At 41.0% G+C, this 19,631-nt stretch overlaps 1 protein-coding gene across 4 annotated transcripts in view; it reads right to left on the bottom strand.

Moving 5' to 3' along the window:
• TRIO (trio Rho guanine nucleotide exchange factor) overlaps window positions 1-19,631 on the bottom strand; it is a 441,700-nt gene that overhangs the window by 122,694 nt on the left and 299,375 nt on the right. For all 4 annotated transcript variants that reach the window (XM_050937381.1, XM_050937382.1, XM_050937383.1 and 1 more), the window contains exons 30-33: window positions 17,259-17,449; window positions 11,974-12,075; window positions 6,463-6,605; window positions 5,629-5,728 (exon numbers count right to left, since the gene is read on the bottom strand). In XM_050937381.1, the coding sequence (XP_050793338.1) occupies window positions 5,629-5,728; window positions 6,463-6,605; window positions 11,974-12,075; window positions 17,259-17,449 (536 nt within the window). The remainder of the gene's footprint in view (window positions 1-5,628; window positions 5,729-6,462; window positions 6,606-11,973; window positions 12,076-17,258; window positions 17,450-19,631) is intronic.

The following is a 19,631-nucleotide window of genomic DNA, read 5'->3' as shown; positions in this document are numbered from 1 at the left end:
TTTGAAGATCAGTTGTAGGTGGTTCTCTTTTGCCAGTTCTGAGCAGGAAAAAAGGAAATTGATCATCACTAATGGAAGCCCTTTCCTCCCTGCTTGTGCTGACAAATACACTAAGTACTTTCGGATCTCTACTGCTGTCTCAAACTTTGTCTTTCAAGAACTGCACAGAAATATAAAGATGCTTGTAGATTAAAGCTAGTCTGACACAGAGTGAATTGCATGGAGCAGACTGCAAAGAGAAATTGCTTGATAAAGAAGGATTACAGAAGCCTACACATTGTAGCCAATATAACTAACCGTAATCCTAGCACTCTACATTAACTCTCTTTCCCACCCCATCTCACCCCTTCCATTTTCCATATGATTATTTGAAATAACATTTAATATCACTGCCAACTCAGTCACCATACGCATGAAAAGATTGACATACCACTGCACAATATACTCTCATGCCTACACTTAATTTCCTTTGCATTAGGACCAGATGAAGGAACTTTGGAGGTTTACATCATCCAAACTTCCAAGCCTGGTCACTGCTAAAAGATATTTGCAGAGTGCTACCAAAACTCTAACTTTCATTTCAGCCATTAATGACTTGTCCACATTTGAGAGTAATTGGTTACCATGCTCTTATTCAACTCAGTTGCACCTCCCACCTGCCATACAAAAGACAATGTATTGATAGGGAGATACAAATTGAAGTTGCCTTGATAACTAAGTAGTTAGCCAGCAGAGAGCCCCCTTCTGGCCCTTGAAATGCACTAGTTCCTGCTCTGCAGTTCTTCAGTAATCCAGGTGTGGATCACATGTGGAGACCAACTTCTGCTCACCCAAACAATGTCCTCTCTTCCACTCAACTACAATTATCCCCCTTTCCCTGGCTATATTCCCCTCATGTATGCTGCCCCCTGCCCTCAGTAATGCCCGCACTCTGGTAGCTGTCCTCAGGAATGCAGTTTTCCTCAGGGGAAAGGCAGCTAGAAGGACGGGCAGCATTACTGAGCTGGGCTGAGGATACTGCAGGAAGAGAAGAACGGTCAATGATTGCTGTCTTTTTTCCTGTACCAACAAGCAGATCATCAGCTGAGGAGCTGCGGAATGGGAGGCAAACTAGATCCTGGGAGACATTACTGAAGAGGCAATGGGAAACAAAACACTCAGCTGGGAGACTGAGGAGTTTGCTAAATACAGAACCACTAGAGGCTAGCTGGTGCCCACGCAGCCCTAATGGGGAAGAAAGGCACCAATTCGGGCTGGAGAGTATGGCTGTACTAAATTGTTCCTACAACTAGTTTTCCCTATGCTACCAACAAATTTCCCTAGTGTAAGCATGGCCTAAGATTCCAGCATAAGCACTCAGATGGGAGTTGGGGGGGTTGGAGTCTTTTATACGATTTGAAGATATTCTCACTTGCACACACCTTTCCAAAGATCATATTAGCAAAATAAGGCTACAGGAAAAGAAGAAATTGCTCTAAAATCCCCTGTGAGTGCTCAAGTGCACGATTATGGAAACCCAAAAAGAGTGGGCAACACTGTGCCCAGTGACCTGCCTAGAAGAAGTATGGAAAGACAAGGCTTTCGGACAGATCTCAAGGTTTGTGCATGCAACTGCAGCTCACTCCATATGGTCAAGTCTACACTACAAAATTAAGTTGATCTAAGTTATGTTGACATACAGCCACCACAGTAATTCAATCAGTTTTGCATGTCCACACTACGCTCGTTGTGTCAGCAATGCACTGTGTCTTCACCAGGAGCACTTGCACCGATGTACCTGCCAGTGTGGGGCATTATGGGATGGTTTCTGAAAGGCAACATCATTTGATGTAAGCATCACAGGGTCCACACTGACACTGCATCAACCTGACTACGTCGACTTAAGTGCTACACCTCTAGCAGAGGTGGAATTATTAAGTTGGTGGAGTGAGTGAGTTACTTCAGTGGTAGCTACGTTTTAGTGTAGACGCTTACAGAGTTAGTTTGACATAAGCTGCATTAAGTCAACCTACCTCTGTAATGTAGGCCAAGCCTATGTTTTCAGGAATTTGCCATGCCCCTCTCTCTTACCCTCTTAATTTGTGACCATCTCATGTAGCTACCCTTCCTCAGACCCTCTCCCTAAAAGATCTTTTCATGGGAAGGGAGGGGAAAATAGAGATGCTCTGGGCCAGCAATTTCAAAATAATACAGACAGTCTGCAGAAGAAATGGAGAATAGCTAAGTATGTAAAACAAAATGTTTGGTTTAGATAAGGATTGTTCAATCCCTGTCAAACAAGTTTGGGAAGTGACAGTGTGTAGCTTAACAACCAAGAGCCAGCAGAGGCAGAATCAAACAAGCAACATGTTTTCTCTTCAGAGGAGAAGCTTTTTATTACAAACACCAAGGCACTTTTTATAGGCAGATTAAGGCAATATGGGGTCCTAGGCCCACACTTAAATAGAAACCACAGTGCCTTTATCCATACTTGGCGTGATAGCAATAAAGGCCACCCACAATAGCCATCAGCTGAGCTTAACGAGAACCTAAAACCATCCATTTCAGCTGGCAGGGGTCCCTCTCTGCTCCAGACCATCACACTCACAAGATTAGAGGGAGAACTCAGCCCCCACACAAAACTCGGCAGAGGACTTGATAGAGTGGTAACAGAGGCCTGGCCTCTCCCCTCTCAAGCCCCACAAGAGTCTCTTGCTGGGGTGGGGCTTCCTCAGGCCATCAGGTTCCAGGGTTAAGCCACTATGGTGGTTGGTTTTTTTGAACCTCAGAGTTAAGTTATGGCCAAACAATTCCAAGTAAACACATCTGTAAAGGCTAGCTTGGATGCTTCCTAATCGTTTGTAGGTTGCAAAGATTTCTAGTTTACCCTATGCTGCTGTCTAGCAAAAATGAAACAAATCCTTGCTTTTTGGGGAGCAGTTATTGGATTCCATCGCAGTTACCACTAGTTTAATTGACACCGTTCATATTCAAACTGTGCAACAGTTATTTCCTCTGCTCAGAATGTATAAAAGAAATGAATTGCATACAAATATAATCGGACAAAATGAGTGGTTTTAGTCACCTGTTGAGCAGCATTGGAGCATTTGCCATGTGGTTTTTGGTGTGATGTGATTTAAGAATAGCACATAAATAAAATTATGTAAATATATAACATGGAGTAGTTCCACCACCTAATTATGACTATTTTAAAATAGGTAAAATGTGTTTTACATGTTGATACTTTTAAGTAATCTGTTTCTAATGAAAATAACCCTAGTTTAAACTATTGGTACATTTTAATTTATAAATAAGCAGCTTTTTGGCTGAACTGCATTAAAAGTATCTGAAGTCTCAGCTCTCTACTCTCCTTTTTACTACCTCATTGTGTAAGTGATTTAAACATTTTTTTTTTTTTTTTAAGTTTAGGCTGAGAAAATATGTGCCAAGTTTCAGCCCCAAGTGGACTGTAACTAGCAAGTTACAATCCATTAAATGAAATATATGTATTACTTATGATTCATATTCCTCACAGACTTCACTGGCCTCCTGCCTTTCACTAAGCCTCATATTAAAATTATTTAAAAAAAACAACACTAGACTTTGGATTGCCTGATAGCAGGTCTTTTTCTTTATCCAGAGGTAGTTTTGATTAACAATTTCTAATCTGCATTTGGCTAATCCATATATTTGAAAATCTGCACAGAAAAAGGTAGCCTCTGCAATTTTTTAGCAATTGTTTAATATCAGCATGCTGGAGTGAACTATCTTGTTAAGATTTTTTTTTTCCCTTCTCCTTTTTAAACCTATTATACCAGACAACATTTTCAGTGCAAATACAAAACTGTCAAAGTAAATTAAAGCGCCTTATTTTTGTCCTTTTTCTTTGTGTATTCAATAAATTATATAAGCGAGTCATTTGCAGTTGGACTCCTAGAAATCAATATGTATTAACGAGCTTCTACTGTGTTAACCCACCAAACCCAGATGACACGCTGTCTCTGCTTTCCCAGTGTCTGGCTGAGATAGGAACAAATATGAACAATGGCTGACTTGAAGCACATGCTGGACAATAAAAAGGTGATGCAATCCATTCCCAGCATAACCAAACGCCCTCTTTTGTTATTTATGATGTAGTATTCCCTAGAAAATTGGGTGTCTTATCTGTAGCCTCATTTCACAGCAATACTTCATGCATCATGTGAGAATTATTAAGAGGCTTGGCTGAATGAATTTCCCTCAGGATTTTCCTTAACATGTTGATTGCCTTCCACCCTATAACATCTGTGGAGAAACTTCTTACTAACAACCCACTTAACAGGCATTATAAACTCAAGCATAGGGGGAGATTGCTGAACACTATATCCTATAGCTCCAGGAGTTCACTTACACCAATACACACTAAATCCTAGATTACACTCATGCAGAACAGCTCATAAGGTAGAAGTGCTTCTAAACACAGTTAGCCATTTCTCTAACCAACATAGAGAAGGAAAGATTATGTTTGAAGACTATACCATGCATTAGTCCTCTTCCTCAGTACATATCCATGTATGAATGCTACTATATACAGTACAGTTTTGTAAATGATGTATAGGTAGACACACTAGATCCAGCTTCTGCTCAAATTAGAATGTGGATTTTATCCAAATGGGAGAGGAAAATATCACAAACAAAAGCTGTTGAGACATTTCCCCCTCCCTCTTCTTACTTGAAAATACGTAGCAGGCTTCTGGCTACAAGTGCTAGAGCTCAGGTAGACACCAAGATCTATGACCTCTACAACCAATGACTACCAACTGCTGGCGCAATTGCAGCTAGTCAAAAAGTAGATTTTTCCTCCCAGCAGATTCAATAAATAACAGCCCTAAGTATCTTTGAGGGAGCTGAACTTGCCTCTTGCCTGCTTCCTTCTCCTCTCCATTTAGCAAAAAGTCTCAGTTGCCTGTAGACTTGAACTGTTCCATCAGTGTAGAAACCCGTATGTGTGCGTGTGTGTGTGGAGGGGGGGGGAGACTCTAGGAGAAGTGAATTTTTAAAATATCTTTTAGAACCCTCTCACCTAGCTGTCCTATGATGTCATTGATGATTTGCACACCTCTGCCTGGCTCAGATACACTCCACCTTATTCAATGACATTTAGACAATTGGAAGCCTTCATATTTTATAAAATATTTTACTGTGCTGATATGAGCTATTGGTAGATAGTGTCCTTTCAAAGCTGATATTCCTAATTGACACAACAGCCAGTATCGCCTTGCTGTCACAAATGGCACAAGGTATATTTTCAGAAAGATTCATAGAGATTAGGGACACCTTTGAAGGTTAATCTGATTTTACCTTTATCTTCACCATCCTACATTTAACTTGGGTTAAAGTTATAAATGACTGTGGGATGGAGGAAAGGAATAGTATAAGTTAGGATAAATGAAAGCCTTGCCTCAAGGCTATGGTATTAAAACAGAATAGCCCATTGTCAGGGGACTAAAATGCATATTCTTTATTGCTTGTAGCCAATCTGGGGGAAGGAAGGCTGTCAGAAGTATGCTTCAGGAGAAACTACACACAATTGGTGATACCTCAGTCTAAACTGAATGCCATTTGCTAAAAAAATAAAAAATAAATGGAATATTACTTCATGTCTCTTACCTTATCACTGTCTAGTGTATTCTGGGAAGTTCGTGATGCAATTGAAATAGTATCAGGCTGGCTGCTGCCATCTCCCTGACTGTCCAGGTCCTCTCCATCTCTGCAAACATACAATCCAATTGTCAGAATTTGGTTAGCACATCTGTTTCAGAGGCTGCCAGTTCTTATCTGCAACCCTAATGGAAGGCATCCAGATATTACAGCAGTGGGTGCCTAAGACAGAGCAACTGATGACATGCCTTGCACTCCAACATTTGCTTAATTACTTTGCTTTATACTGTAATATATAATAAACTAAGTTAACTATCTTTTTCCAACTTAAGCTGTATAAAAATACAGCAGCAGCCAACCACATGGAACCTTGGTCAGAGACCAACCCCCCCTCCTCCCACCCCCGCCCCAGGTAGCCATTTTGCCAAAACTGCCAAGTGTGAAGTCTGGTTTAAACAAACAAGGAACTTGAGTAAAAAACACGTACTGTAAAAGTTTAATGAGTACATCTGGTCTATGCCCACCTCCTAGGCCACTGAACATAACACTGACTTCAAACAACACATCCTTTTAGAACAGCACCACATAAAGATTCAAGTGAGCATTTAGAGCAGAGATTTGAACATGTACAGCACTGTGGTCAACTGGAGCTTAATTTACAAGGACCACACTTGAAGATAACACTAGCCAACAACGACTCCTATATTGGCTTAAGACATTGAATGCACTGAGAACACTGTGTTCCTTACAGAAAATTCCATGATTGCAGTTAAAATATGGCCTTCACGATGGGGCACTTTAAAAATGATCCCCACCTTCCTAATAAGTTATTCAAATTCTAACCTCCTTCCTTTCTGCTTAGTTGTTGGAGCAGTTTTGGGGATGTGGATTGGCTCTTTCAATGCTCCTTTCAGATGAATGGTTCTTTCTTGTATCACTTCCCGGATGTGCTTGATCCAGTCTTGTTTGTTCTCTATACTGGAAGCCTTTAATATGCAAACAAACAAATGGACCATTATGGTTAAGAAGGTCTGTGTTCACTTGTAAACCACACATATACACAGGGGAAAAGGCGCAAGTATGGTTTCACATCTTTATTTTAAAAAATACTTTTAACGGAAAATTCCAGCTAGCTGTTCCCATTTTCAAATTCCACTATTTTCGTTACCAATACTGTTTTATCAAAACATAAATCATTTCAGCTTTGCCTACTATACATTTGCATAATGAAGCACCTTGGAACCCTAACCAAGGTCATGGCCCTATTGTGTTATAGCCTCTGTATGAAAACATTGCAAGACGTGCGGTAACAGCAGTTTACAAATTAGTAACTGAGTAATAAATTCTCAGTGATGTCTAACGGCATTTAAAGATATGCTGCCATTTCATAGAAAACCAACTCTTTCATTGAGATATTTAAGCTTCTGTGTTATGTTTTCTCTACTACTTTCCCCATTTCTTGATGTTTGCATGAGAACAGGGTCATTGTTTAAGGGCCAGATTCTCAAGAACTGCCTCTAATTGAGCACCTGCATTTTTGTGGTGCAACAAATAGCATTTGGTATCTAGCCACTTTTTTTTGTGGGTACAAATGCTATTTATGGCCATAAAGAAGGTCACTGAACATCTCAATTGAACTGTTTGCAAGTGCAATTTATTTCAGACACAAAATTATAGCCGAGGTCCTACTAAAATTTAGTTTTAAGCATTAGCCTGGAGCTCCTGCTTCCTCTCCCATCAGAATTATAAACCTCTAATACATCATAATTGTTTATGTAATTTGTATAATTAAATAAAGTTTCACAATGGGACTTCAGTTGGGGAAAAAGCTGCAGGAACAGCTGAACTGCAAGGACAAACATTTCGTTTTTTGTTAAAACACAAAACAAAAAACCTCTCCCTCCTCAAAAATAGAAGACAGGGAGATTTGTTTCCTTACAGTTTTCCATGAAGTGTAGCTCCTTTTGCAGCTACAATATCAGAAGCGCTACAAAGCTCCAGCTTCGACAATTCAGAGTTACAGAGGCATCTTTGTACAGAACAAGAAAAAAAATTGGCAGGGACTAGTAACAAATGTGTCTGAAAAATAAAACGGCAAGGATGTCTTAAAATATCAGACACAGTTTTAATCAGATTATAAAAATATTTTCCAAAGAAAACCGTAAAAAACTTTTAAGATGTTGCAGGTAGCTGAACCTTTAAAAACTTTACCTCAAAAAAAAAAAATGAAAAAAGAAAAACACCAAGGGGGGAAAAAAAAACCCAAACAAACCAGGAAACAAGTTAAGTGTTTGAAATATAAATACAGGAGACCAGTCTCTGACTGGGTAGCTGCTAGTTGTGCAAAAAAGGGTTCGGAAGAGAGCTGGTGGATGGAAATGTTGAGTTGTCTGCTCTAATATCAATTTAGTGACAAGGGTTTTTATGGTGCTAGACTTTCACATAGATTCTTTAATTAATTTCCACATGGCAGTTCTTAAAAAAAAAAAAAAAAAAAGGGCAAAACCCTTTTGTTGTCAGTCTAGTTATTCTGGACTAGTCTGATTTCTCACCCTCCAAACATAGAAAGAGTGAGATTTTTGTGTGGTTTCCAGGCCGATGCCTTATGACTAAAATTAAGTGCCTGTTATATAACATTTCATATTTGGATTTAATAATCAAGGGTTTTAATCCTCTTCACCCAATCAAGGGAAGGATTAAGAACACAGCAGTTCCTGTGATAGCCAACATATGCTGTTACCATACAAATAATCCCACAGATATTCCACTATAGGGTAACTATTCTATTGATTTAAAATAAATTTAAGCAGCAAATTTGATAACTTTTTTTAATTTTAATTGACAACCGCTGCATCCACTAACATTTTATCTCCATCAGAAGACACAAGAACTCCCGCCAGTCCCTCTCTTCCTATCCAGCCTGCTCTGCCTGGGGCAGACTCCCCTTACTACGGAGGGAGGCAAGAGGGCCTCAGAGTAAGGCAGCTCATAGCAATTCTGAACTGGTTACAGTAACTCCTCGCTTAACACTGTAGTTATGGTCCTGAAAAATGCTACTTCAAGTAAAATGATGTTAAGTGAATCCAATTTCCCCATAAGAATGAATGTAAATGGTGGGAGGAGGGGTTAGGTTACAGGGAAATTTTTTTTTGCCAGACAAAAGACATTACACACACACACAGTAAGGTTTAAACAAACAGTTTAATACTGTACACAGCAATGATGACTGTGAAGCTTGGTTGAGGTGGTGGAGTCAGAGGGTGGAAGAGGATGGGCTATTTCCCAGGGAATGCCTTGCTGCCAAATGATGAACTAAACCCTTGAGGGCTCAGCCAAGTGCAACACATTATTGTTAATGTAGCCTCATGCTACAAGGCAGCACGAATGGAGGGAGGAGACACAATAGACATATGGCAATAGCTGCAAACATCCCCTGCAGAAACTGAATGTGATGATGAACCCATGCTATCCCACTGGAGTGCATCACTCCCTCCACTTTCCAAAGTGCCGGGGTGGGTGGGAGGATGTATGCGTGTATGAGAGAGATACACACCGTGTGTGTGTGGGGGGGGGGGAAGAGAGAGAGAGATGCACATTTGCCCTTTAAGTACACTGACCCCAGTCTAAGTACATTGTCTTTTTAAGTAGATGAGCAAGTTGAGACAGCAGCAGCAAGCTCCCTTCGTCCTGAGCAGTTGTGTCTTCCCCTCCCCTCCCCCCACACACACTCTGTGCAGATGGGGTCCAGGAGCGGGGGTCAGGAGCAGCAGGAAGGAAACACCCTGACATTAGCATCTCTTGTCTTCCCCCTTCACACAGCAAGCAGGAGGCTCCGGGGAGCAGCTCCAAGGCAGAGGGCGGGAGCAGCACATGGCAGTTAGTGGAGGGACACCCGAACTTCTCGGCAATTGATAGCCTGCTGGGCGGCTGCCTCACAGGGAACTTAGGGGAGCTGATGTGGAAGCTGCTTGCAGCTAGCTCCAATAGGCTGCTCTTCCTGCAAGCAGTGGACAAAGCAAGAGGCTGCCAAACATCGTTATACGGGAGCAGTGTGCAACTTTAAATGAACATGTTCTCTAATAGATCAGCGACATAGCAACGAAACAACGTTAACCGAGAAGATGCTAAGTGAGGAGTTACTGTATTACTTTGTACTGTGCTGCTATTTGCTACGTTGTCCCACTCCTGCATTTGAGACCTCTCAGGGCCAAAGTACCCAATATTCTGATTTTTAGCTATTCCCATCCCCACTCTCCAAAAGAGTATTTTTCCTACCCATGTGAATATTTCTGTTTTGTGTAACGTGAAAGATTTCCCTCCAGTCAACATAGTCTGATCTCAGGCCCCATCTCAGCCAGAGGTGATGGTGTCTTGTTCCACTCAGTGTCTACTACCAAGTGTCGGAACTCCATTGCATATTTAGCAACAACCTGGCATCCCTGCCACAATCCCCGAAGTGCGGCTTTGGCCACATACTCATGACTCGAGTCATCAAAGACCTCTGCCATAGCTCAAATGAAGTCTTCAAACAGCCCTAGAAATGGGCTTGATTCTTCCAGAAGTGGAGACGCCCGAGACAAGGCCTTCCCAGTAAGGAGGCTGATATCAATCCCACTCGGGCTTGATCAGTAGGGTACAACTGTGGATGTAGCAGAAACAGGAGCCAACACTGATATAAGAACCCACAAAATTTGTTGCAATCACCGTTGAACTTGTCAGGTGAGGGGAAGCTTGGGCTTGCAGGCAGCAGGGAGCACAGCTGATGGCAGCATGGCATGAGCTTGCAGAACCACATTTTGCACTTGCAGGGAGGTAACCTGGGTCTGCAAGATCTGTAGGGCCCTCAGGTATCTCTGTCAGGGAGATATTGGCCTTTGTAGAATCCATGTTCACCATATCAGCTCGAGTTCTCTTATTGTCGGGGTTGGGGTTGCTCAAACTGTCCCGTGACTGGGACAGTGGTAGTTGTTCCCAGTGGTTAGAGCAGAAGATGGACGCCAGGAATTGGAGCCCAGAGTCAGAACCATAGTCAAAGGCCAGCTCTGACCCATGGCTCTGGCATGTGGAGTCCAAAATGAGGAATCGGAGCTGTGGTTAAGACCAGGTTACCTGGAGTAAGGCAAGGCAAGGGCAGGGCTGGGAAAAAGCAGGCACAGCCTATCAAAACTGTGGACAAATGTTTTGAGCAGCCGCTAAACTGCTGCTGCTGGGCTTAAGAGCCAGTCTGGTCTGCTGACTCTTCCCACCATTCAGGTTGTGTAGCCAATCAGACAGCTTACTACAGGCCAGCTGTGTTCATTAGGTTGCCTAGAGACTCGCTCTGCTGCAGGCCCTGCTTTCTGATGCTCCCTAGACTCACAATTTACAGGCTGTTCTATCAGTTCAGAGCTCACAGCCTGGTTCTCAAAAGGCTTGCCATAGCACCTCTGTCTCTGGTTTAATCCAAGAATGGTCTACAGCACTATCACAATGCCTCCTGCTCATGTTTATCAGACTCCTGTCCGGTGGGAGGACACGTCTCGTGGAACCTGGGCATTATGATCAGCACTTACAGCTCAGCTAGCTGCTGAAGTACTCTTCGCTGTTCCCCCTCTGAAATGTTGCTCAGTTCTCTTGTAGTTACTGGCACCTCTCAGAGACACAGGATAAATAATAGAGGCTGCTTTCCCCAATGTTCATCCATTCACACACAACACTCTACTCGGCTTTAGGCGGATCAGGCTTAAACATCGTTTAACGCTTCCTTTGCAGCATTTCACATCTTTCCTTTACTAGTAGGCTACAGTAGGCGTCATGTCTTCCACACTGCTCATTGTGCACAAGATTAGCCTAGTTAGGATAACATTACCCAAACATGGGAATTGCTACATTAGATTGGATCAGTTATCTACCCAGTAGAGCACATCGTCCACCAGCAAGCAGTAACAGATACGGAGCGCAAAAAACACTGTAACTGATAGTTATGGAATAGCCTGTCCATGGGTTTGTTTCTTCCTGAATCCCATCAGTTAGCGGCTGGCTTAAATTCTCAAGCAAGAGGATTTAAAAGCCAACAGGAAAGCAAAGTAAACAAATCAAACAGCTTTCCACTCCTCTCAAATTTACTGGAGAGAACAAGATTGCTTATTCCTTGGTGGGCTGCATAGACTCTTCCAGTATCTAAAGGACCATTAAGATTTAATATACACCACCCCTAATTAAGGTTATGGTAAGTTTACCCAGCTCAAGGGGTTGTCCATCCATAGGCAATCCATTTCACAGAGGTTATTTTTTGTTTGTTTTAAACAGTAATGTATAAAGATCTACAGTCAAATAACTGATATAGGAAGCATAAATGCCTTCTTGAAAAATTACCTTAAGCACAATTTTGTTGTCAGAAGTTGGTGTCCTTCCTACCCACAGTGCAAATTTGCAAGGATCTCCTTCTACGTGCTCTGTGACACCCAGCTCTGAAGTCTGGAAGTGAGAAAAATTGGTTAGGACTCTATGATAATTTTTGCACATTATCCACAGAAAGACAATTATTCCACTAAGCTGAACATATAGTCCTAAGTCATTCTGCACATTCAAAAGTTCCTCTCCACTTTGGCATTTTTGAGAACCCCATCTGTTGGCTTTTTTGCTTATAATAATACAACAATTTTCGGCAAACTGCTTCCAACATTGGTATACAACGTAATAAATATGTGGTTACACCACCAAATAACATGTCAGAAATTCTATGTTCGGATTTTTCACCCAAATCCTCATTACTCTATTCAAAGTGTCAGTTTCTCAGGCTAGAAGTCAAGCAGCTGCTGTCCTCACTTATTTCAGTTAGAGATAATGGCAATTATTACAGCAGGTAAAAGTTTTTTCTTTATGTTTAAAATTCTAATCTCCTTTCTACCTAAGAAATCATGTGTTTCCTTCCCTCTGCAATAATGGAAGTGAGTCAGAAATTGCATGACCTTGGAGGTGAACTTGCAGATTACTTATAGTAAGTAACCTCCAAGTTCATTTCCAAGTAACTGTGGTTCTTCAAGATGTGATGCTGAGAGACAGTTTCTGTAGATGGGTGGCATTCATGTCTCATGTCTATGGCCCCTCCCCGGATACATGAGGCGATGCTGCCCCAACCCCTCAGCTCCTGTGCACTGAACATCCAATAACGTGTTTTTTCTTTCCAGTTGGAGTATGATCTAAAATATCAATTAGTTTCTCCTTTAGCAATACAAAAAGGATTTAATCCAAGGGGACTAGCAAATAAATTAGGACATACAAATCAAACTGCAAAATGCCTGACTCTTTATGTCAAAGTTAAGGGTTCAGAATTGTTATGTAGGGTTATGACTTAAGTGTAAGTAACGAAGTAAATTATTACATGCATAATGGAAACTATCTCCCTACTACTGATTGTAGCATGCACTGGATAGCCAGAGCACAGCAGGCACTATTTTTTTCTAGCAGCATTTCAAGACCTCATAAGGATGTTGAATGTTTGTAAAGTACTTTTATTTCAAAGTGTAAAACATATTTCATTGATCTATGAACAATCTTTGCAATGCCAACATGCTGTACAGTGCAAATACTGAAGGGTATATTAACAAGTAACATCACAATTAAAAAAAAAAAATCAGAAAAGTATTTATAAGTGAACTTTAAAAAGTCATTAGTATAAGTGATACTTGGAAAAGCAATCCTCTGGGTGCCATAGGGACATTGGTGTTGAAAAGCCCCATCCTCAGATACTGCTCAGAGGATAGAAATATTAGAAAGAAATCAGATAATTTATACAGGGTACTGGCAGAAATATAAACATGAAATAGACTATTTGAAGAGGAGAACAATAAACCCTAGTAATACAGAAGGCCATTGCTTATCTCAAACTAAGGCAAGAAATTGAATAATTTTTATTCAAGCAGCAAGTTGTAAGTATATATTTTAGTTATTAAGACAACAACTTGAATTCTAATCCAGTTTTAAAAAATAATTTAGAAGGACTGTAGTTTCAGGTACTGCACTTGCTCCCAAGTCCTGCCAATTTTTATAAATTTAAAAATCACATTTTTGTATATTTTTAAATTAATGTCTCTCCTCCATCTACTCCAAGAAACTGCTTATTCATAAAGTGCTGTAAGGTGTACTATGTGAAACTGAAACTAAATATTTTTTTTTCCTCCAACCCCTTTCAGTTGTTTGACAGCAATTCAGTTTTTACTTTGTCACAATACTGGATAAAAAACAGTTGCACATTTTTCAGGTGTGGCATTTAATTTCACTTTTTCTCGAGTTATATGTAGTAATTTAGTCATCAATCCTCTGATTTTGAGGCAAGCAATGTACTTCTGTATTACCAGGGGGTGAGGGTAATGGGTTTGCTCTCTTTTTTCAACTTAATCCCCAGAGTATTATTTTGACAATATCCTCATTAGATCTGGTTAGAAAATGCTGCCATGGAAAATGACAACAAAAACAAAAAAAGATTTTTGTCCAAATTTTCCAGGGAAAATATCAACTTTCCGTCTAAATACCTGAAACAGAAAATAATCAGCTTTCAGCAGAATTTTTTTTGATTTCTCTATGAAAATTCAACATTTTCCATGGAAAGGAAATACGATGTAAAAAGTTTTCCACAGAACACTGAGGTTTTTGACAAAATCAATGTAAACAGAAAACTTTCCATAAACCCTAATCCTAGTTCTGCCTTTAAGATTAACATTTCCATATACACACAGAAATGTTTCCCTCTCATAGGTTAATAATGGCAAAGGCCAGATGGGTTATGATGTGAGATTGCACAGCAGGAAGACAATACACCAGCGGTGTGCAAACTACAGCCCACAGGCCACATCCAGCTGTGGGACTGTCCTGCCTAGCCCCCGAGCTCCTGGCCCAGGAGGCTCGCCCCTGGTCCCGCCCCTGCTGTTCCCCCTCCTCCACAGCCTCAGCGCGCTCACTCTGCCACCAACGCAATGCTCTGGGCGATGGAGCTGTGAGCTCTTGGGGCAACGCAGCTGCAGAGCCCGGCCTAACCCAGTGCTCTTTGCCATGTGGTGGCGGTGGCATGGCCTGGCTCGAGACGGGCAGCACGGCTGTAGTGCCGCCAGCCACCGGTGCTCCAGGCAATGTGGAAAGGGGGTATGGAGCTGGGGGGGGGGTTGGATGGAGGGCAGGGGAGTTCGGGGTGGTGGTCAGGGGGCGGGGGTGTGGATAGAGGTCAGGGCAGTCAGGGGCAAGGGGGAATAAGGAGTTGAATGGGAACGGGGTCGGGGGGGGCAGTTAGGAAGGATGGGTGGTTGGATGGGGCACCAGGGTGCAGTCAGGGGCAGTGGTTCCAGGGGCAGCCAGGGGACAGGGAGAAGGGGTGGTTGGATGGGGCAGGGGTTCTGGGGGGGGGGGGGCATCAGAAATGAGAGGGGCTGGATGGGGCAGCAGGAGTCTGGCGGCAGTCAGGGGACAGGCATCGGGAGTGTGTGGGTTGGGCTGGGATCCCAGAGGGGCCATCAGGGAACAGGGGGGTTGGATGTGGCAGGAATGTGTGTGGGGGCAGATAGGAGGCGGGAGCTGGCCCATGACACCCCCCCCCCCCCCCCAACCAGTCCTCCATACAATTTACAAAACCCGATGAGGCCCTCAAGCCAAAAAGTTTGCCCATCCCTGCAATAAACCACTGTCTATTCTTAGCAAGTGTGAAAAATCTGGAAGCCGCACTGATGCATCCAGGTATAAACTCTTAACACATCTGTTTCTTTGACATGTACAAGATAGTTAATTTCACATAGAAAGTGCTGACATTTCACAGGGAAGTTGACAGAACACTATTTATATGTATGGCTTTTAAGACCAAAACAAGCCAAAGTTGTTGTAGGACTTGGAGCTCTATCATACAACCCTGTTCTCTGACTTCAAACTCTTACTACATTTTCATTCTGTTCCTCCAGGTAGATCTTTAAGTTTTTTTTTTTTTTTTAATTTACTTGATGCATTCTATTTCTGATATCAGGCAGGACTGCTGTACAGCAATAAGAACTCCAGCTTATGTTCTTTACTCGGCACAGAGCAACATGAGAACATCAACACTGGGCAGGAAGCAGAGCTTTGGGATTGTTTTAGATGTTAGCACTAATGATGAATCCCATTTTGTTCCCTAACATTTCATTACTGGGTCAGAAGTTGACTTTATAATACACCAGCTTCTCATCCCTTCAAATCAAACTACAGTTCAGATCACAAAAGGAAGTGTTTGGTTGTCTTAAAAGAGGTCCTACAGATTGCGATGGCTGGCATCCTGTGCCCTCAGGATGTTTTGACGAGAAGGATAGCAGGGGTGAGCTTGTTTTGTTTTTGGTAGGTCACAACTGAGGCACAGTGACAGTTTTTGGTATATGTAAAGAAGCAACTGTCTCAGTGTTTCCCCAGCAACCACTCTGGCTCTGAAAGCTACTAATAGAAGCTGGGGACTGAAATGACAACCTTGCAAGAGACAGAGTTTATTTTTTAGTACTTGTCCTACATGTGGCTCTTACTCCCAGGTAAAGCCTTAGCAGCTGAGATCACCTGAGGTGCTCAAACTTATGATTTCCTGATGTCAGCTTCACGTGGGCAACAAAGTAGGTTGTGCTCAATGAGGGCATTTGTTACCAGCCTCACTTCAAAGCTGATGTTTAGGACATGTTGTAGTTATTATCCAAGTCTTTTCCAGAGGGAAGGATTAACAGGTGAGTGGGACTCATAGGAGTGTGGCGTAGATAGGGTAGGAACTGAGAGAATACTACTTACTTTTTGAACCATGGTCTGCATTATTGGTTTAGACTAGGGTTGCCAAAGTAAGTGAGTTACTTATCTACCTTATGCTCCATTTAAAAATCTCAGTCTCAGTTTTGTCACCTTTATAAATCTGGCCAAAGCATATGATAAGGACATTTTTAGAAATTAAAAGAGTGATTTATGTTTATGTCTTTCCAATAGATCATAAACAGAATTATCTGGAGCCAATAAAATATTTGTTTGCAGGCAGAGTTCAATAGGCCCTGTAAGAACAGAACATACACTGAAGCTATTATTAAAGAGTTGTCTGTTCTACAAAGCCCATTGCAAGCTCTTCAGGAAAGGTAGACTCTTCTTTTATCCTTGTAGAGCTGATCAGGAGATCTGGGTGCTAATGTAACTGCAATGATTAGCAGTTATAAATACTACTTCTAATAATTCTGTGTCAGGCAAATCCTTTTTTAAAAAACTCATTTAATCTTATAAAAATGCATCCCATGTAACAATCACCCGTACAATGGATACATTCAAAACGGTTAAACCTAACACTAAAAAAAAAAAAAAAAAACTAATCTAAAATTCACTTTCACCTCCACAGGTTCCATGAGGACTAATAACTTCAACATTTCAACACACCTCATCGCAGAAGCAGGGCAAGATAGTAAGCCTAACTGCTTACCTTAAAAGGTCAATGATCCAACACTATCAAGTTCAAGCATTTTTTTTTTTGGGGGGGGGGGGGGGAGCATGCTGAAAGCTAAAGTTTCATATAAGTTTCAAAGTTATGTTTAAGTCATTTGAATAAACCTGCTTATAAATTTTGGTTACCTTTGGATAAGAACTCTTTAATTTCTCTGGACAACAATCTTCTGTTGTTTTCTCATACTTACAAACAGTTTGCTCTTGTATATGTATTTGCTCCTCCCACTTGAATCCTTCACCTCTTTACTGAAGACCAAGGACATCTCAAAGAGGAAGAGATGCCTCTCACGACCCTTTCGGATTAAAGTTTTCGGGTCCCAAACTTGGAAGGATTCCTGAAGGATGAGCTCTCCCTGAGATTCAATATTCTCATCAAACCCTGCAAAACAGGCAAAGATAGACAATGTGAAGCTGAAAAGTAAAAGTGAGAACACTAAAAACATACCATGCTTTATCAAATCATTCCCTCACCCTTCTGTTTTCAAATACATTTAGTATTTTTAACAGAGAGGGTTCCAGAAGGCACTGTTCTGATGCCAGTTGGTTTAGGGTATGCTTTACAGTTCAAAACCAAATCATAATTCAAGTTTATGTTTCGATTCAACAGCTGAAAAGTCTTGTGAACAGTTCTGGTAAGATTCTGGCTCCAAATGACATGTCTCCAAAATCAGCTTCTCATGTACATCCCCCATCATCATGAAATCAAACTTTTCTTAAAAGGTTTCTGCCAGCTTAGTCTGAAGTCTTACAAAACTATTGTGTCTTGTGAAGCTTTGGATTCATCTAAAGCCAAATGAGACTTTAACCTCATGTGACAGAAAGCCAGGACAACAGGTGTCGGTTTTAAATTAGCAAATACAAACTTGGATATTCTAAGCCCAACTAGATTTATTCTAACTATAATTCTAGGGAACAGATGGACCTGAGCCGCATATTCCAGTTGGGATCCACACCTCCTCAGATTTCAGGGTACTTACTATGAGCACCATCAGGCTCATCTCTCTTTCAAAAGAAAGACTTCTGGCCTTCAAACACCAGTTTCCTTCTAAACTAATTTACTTTTACCCACTATAAATTGGCATGCACAATTTAACCAGTGCACTTCTCAGTCTAGACCAATGGTATCTTTTCTTTTCTTAATAAAAGAAGTTCAGTAACTGCTATAGAAAGAATACAGTCCTCAGAAATCTCTCGCAGGTCACAGCAAAGTGGTAGTAAAGTCCCCGCTCCATCATTTAAGGGTGAATTTACATTTACTCTATGTTTAAGTGTAAAAAATTATGTAACAAAGCTGCATAAAAATGGGGCCTCGACTACCATGACAATATAAAACAATTTACATACAGAAATACAGAGACAGTAGAATAGTAAAGAGTATCTTAGAGAAATTGGATTAAGATGTTCATTTAGGAGTCTCTTGAGACAAAAGGAAACATGTTCACTCACTAGATTCATCAACCAGGGAATGACTCATAACTATGCACATATCCTTTGTGAAAGAAATAGAATATTCTGTAGAGTCAGCCTAGATGCTTTTAATGGTAAAGGATGAACATTCAGAATTCAAGCTCACACTGCATGGAACTTTAGGACTGATCCTGCAAACTTTCATTCACTTTAGTAGTTCCATTTGGATATGGAGGGGTGTGGGTTTTCAAAAGTGACACTTAGGAGCACAAGTCCTACTGAAAGTGAATGCATGGTGTGCTCTAAGTCACTCAGGAGATTTTGGAAATCCCATCTGAAGTGTTTTCAGTTTCTCATCACAGGGCCCAACTCTGCAGTCACAATAGTTTCAAAGAAAATGTAAATATTAGCCAAAACATCTGTGATAAATTCTTTATATTCAACTTAAATCTGCTGTGGTCATACCTTTAGCTCTATTTGTGATGGGTTGCTTTATGAAGCAGATCTTCCATTAAAGTTATCAAGTATATGGGGGATCATTTTATGCAATACATGATCATGTACAGACTATGAAATGGTTTTGGGTCAAACGTCAATTATAAGCATATGTAAGCAATTGAATCCAAACTTAAATGCCTGCTATATTCTGCATGTACATGATTGTTCTTTTCTGGCTATGTCTAAGCCTAAATTGGTTTATGTTGCCTTTTTTTTTTTTTAAACTGCCAAAAGATGTACTGTTTTTGAACCGGAAGTCAGTTATGGAACAGACAGCATACAGATGTGAAAGCAATGACCTTCCTGGAGATTATTACTTGATACATAGACCAGAACCACCTCTGGTGGATTTACATACTTTTTGGAACTATCTTCAGACAAAAAAAGTTATGACACTGGATGAGAAATGCAGCTGAGATTATTTAGCTCAAGATGCATTCCCTTAGAATAGAACTGAATCAAATGTTTCAACTGTAGGCAAGCTGTAAATAGCTGTATGTCAAGATGTTAGAATATCCTTTTTTTAATCAGATATTTTACTATAGTTTTTGTCATCTGCTATCTTATAGTTTTATAAAAAGAAATCATCCAAATTACTCCATGCCAAAAAGATGAAAGCATATCAATGTCATTAGAAAGTGAAAGCTACTCTAAAC

This window comes from Gopherus flavomarginatus, chromosome 2 (assembly GCF_025201925.1).
Source record: "Gopherus flavomarginatus isolate rGopFla2 chromosome 2, rGopFla2.mat.asm, whole genome shotgun sequence".
In the NCBI taxonomy this organism is placed as follows: Eukaryota; Metazoa; Chordata; order Testudines; family Testudinidae; genus Gopherus; species Gopherus flavomarginatus.
Note: the sequence above shows the minus strand (reverse complement) of the source record. Positions and strands in the feature narration are given on the sequence as shown.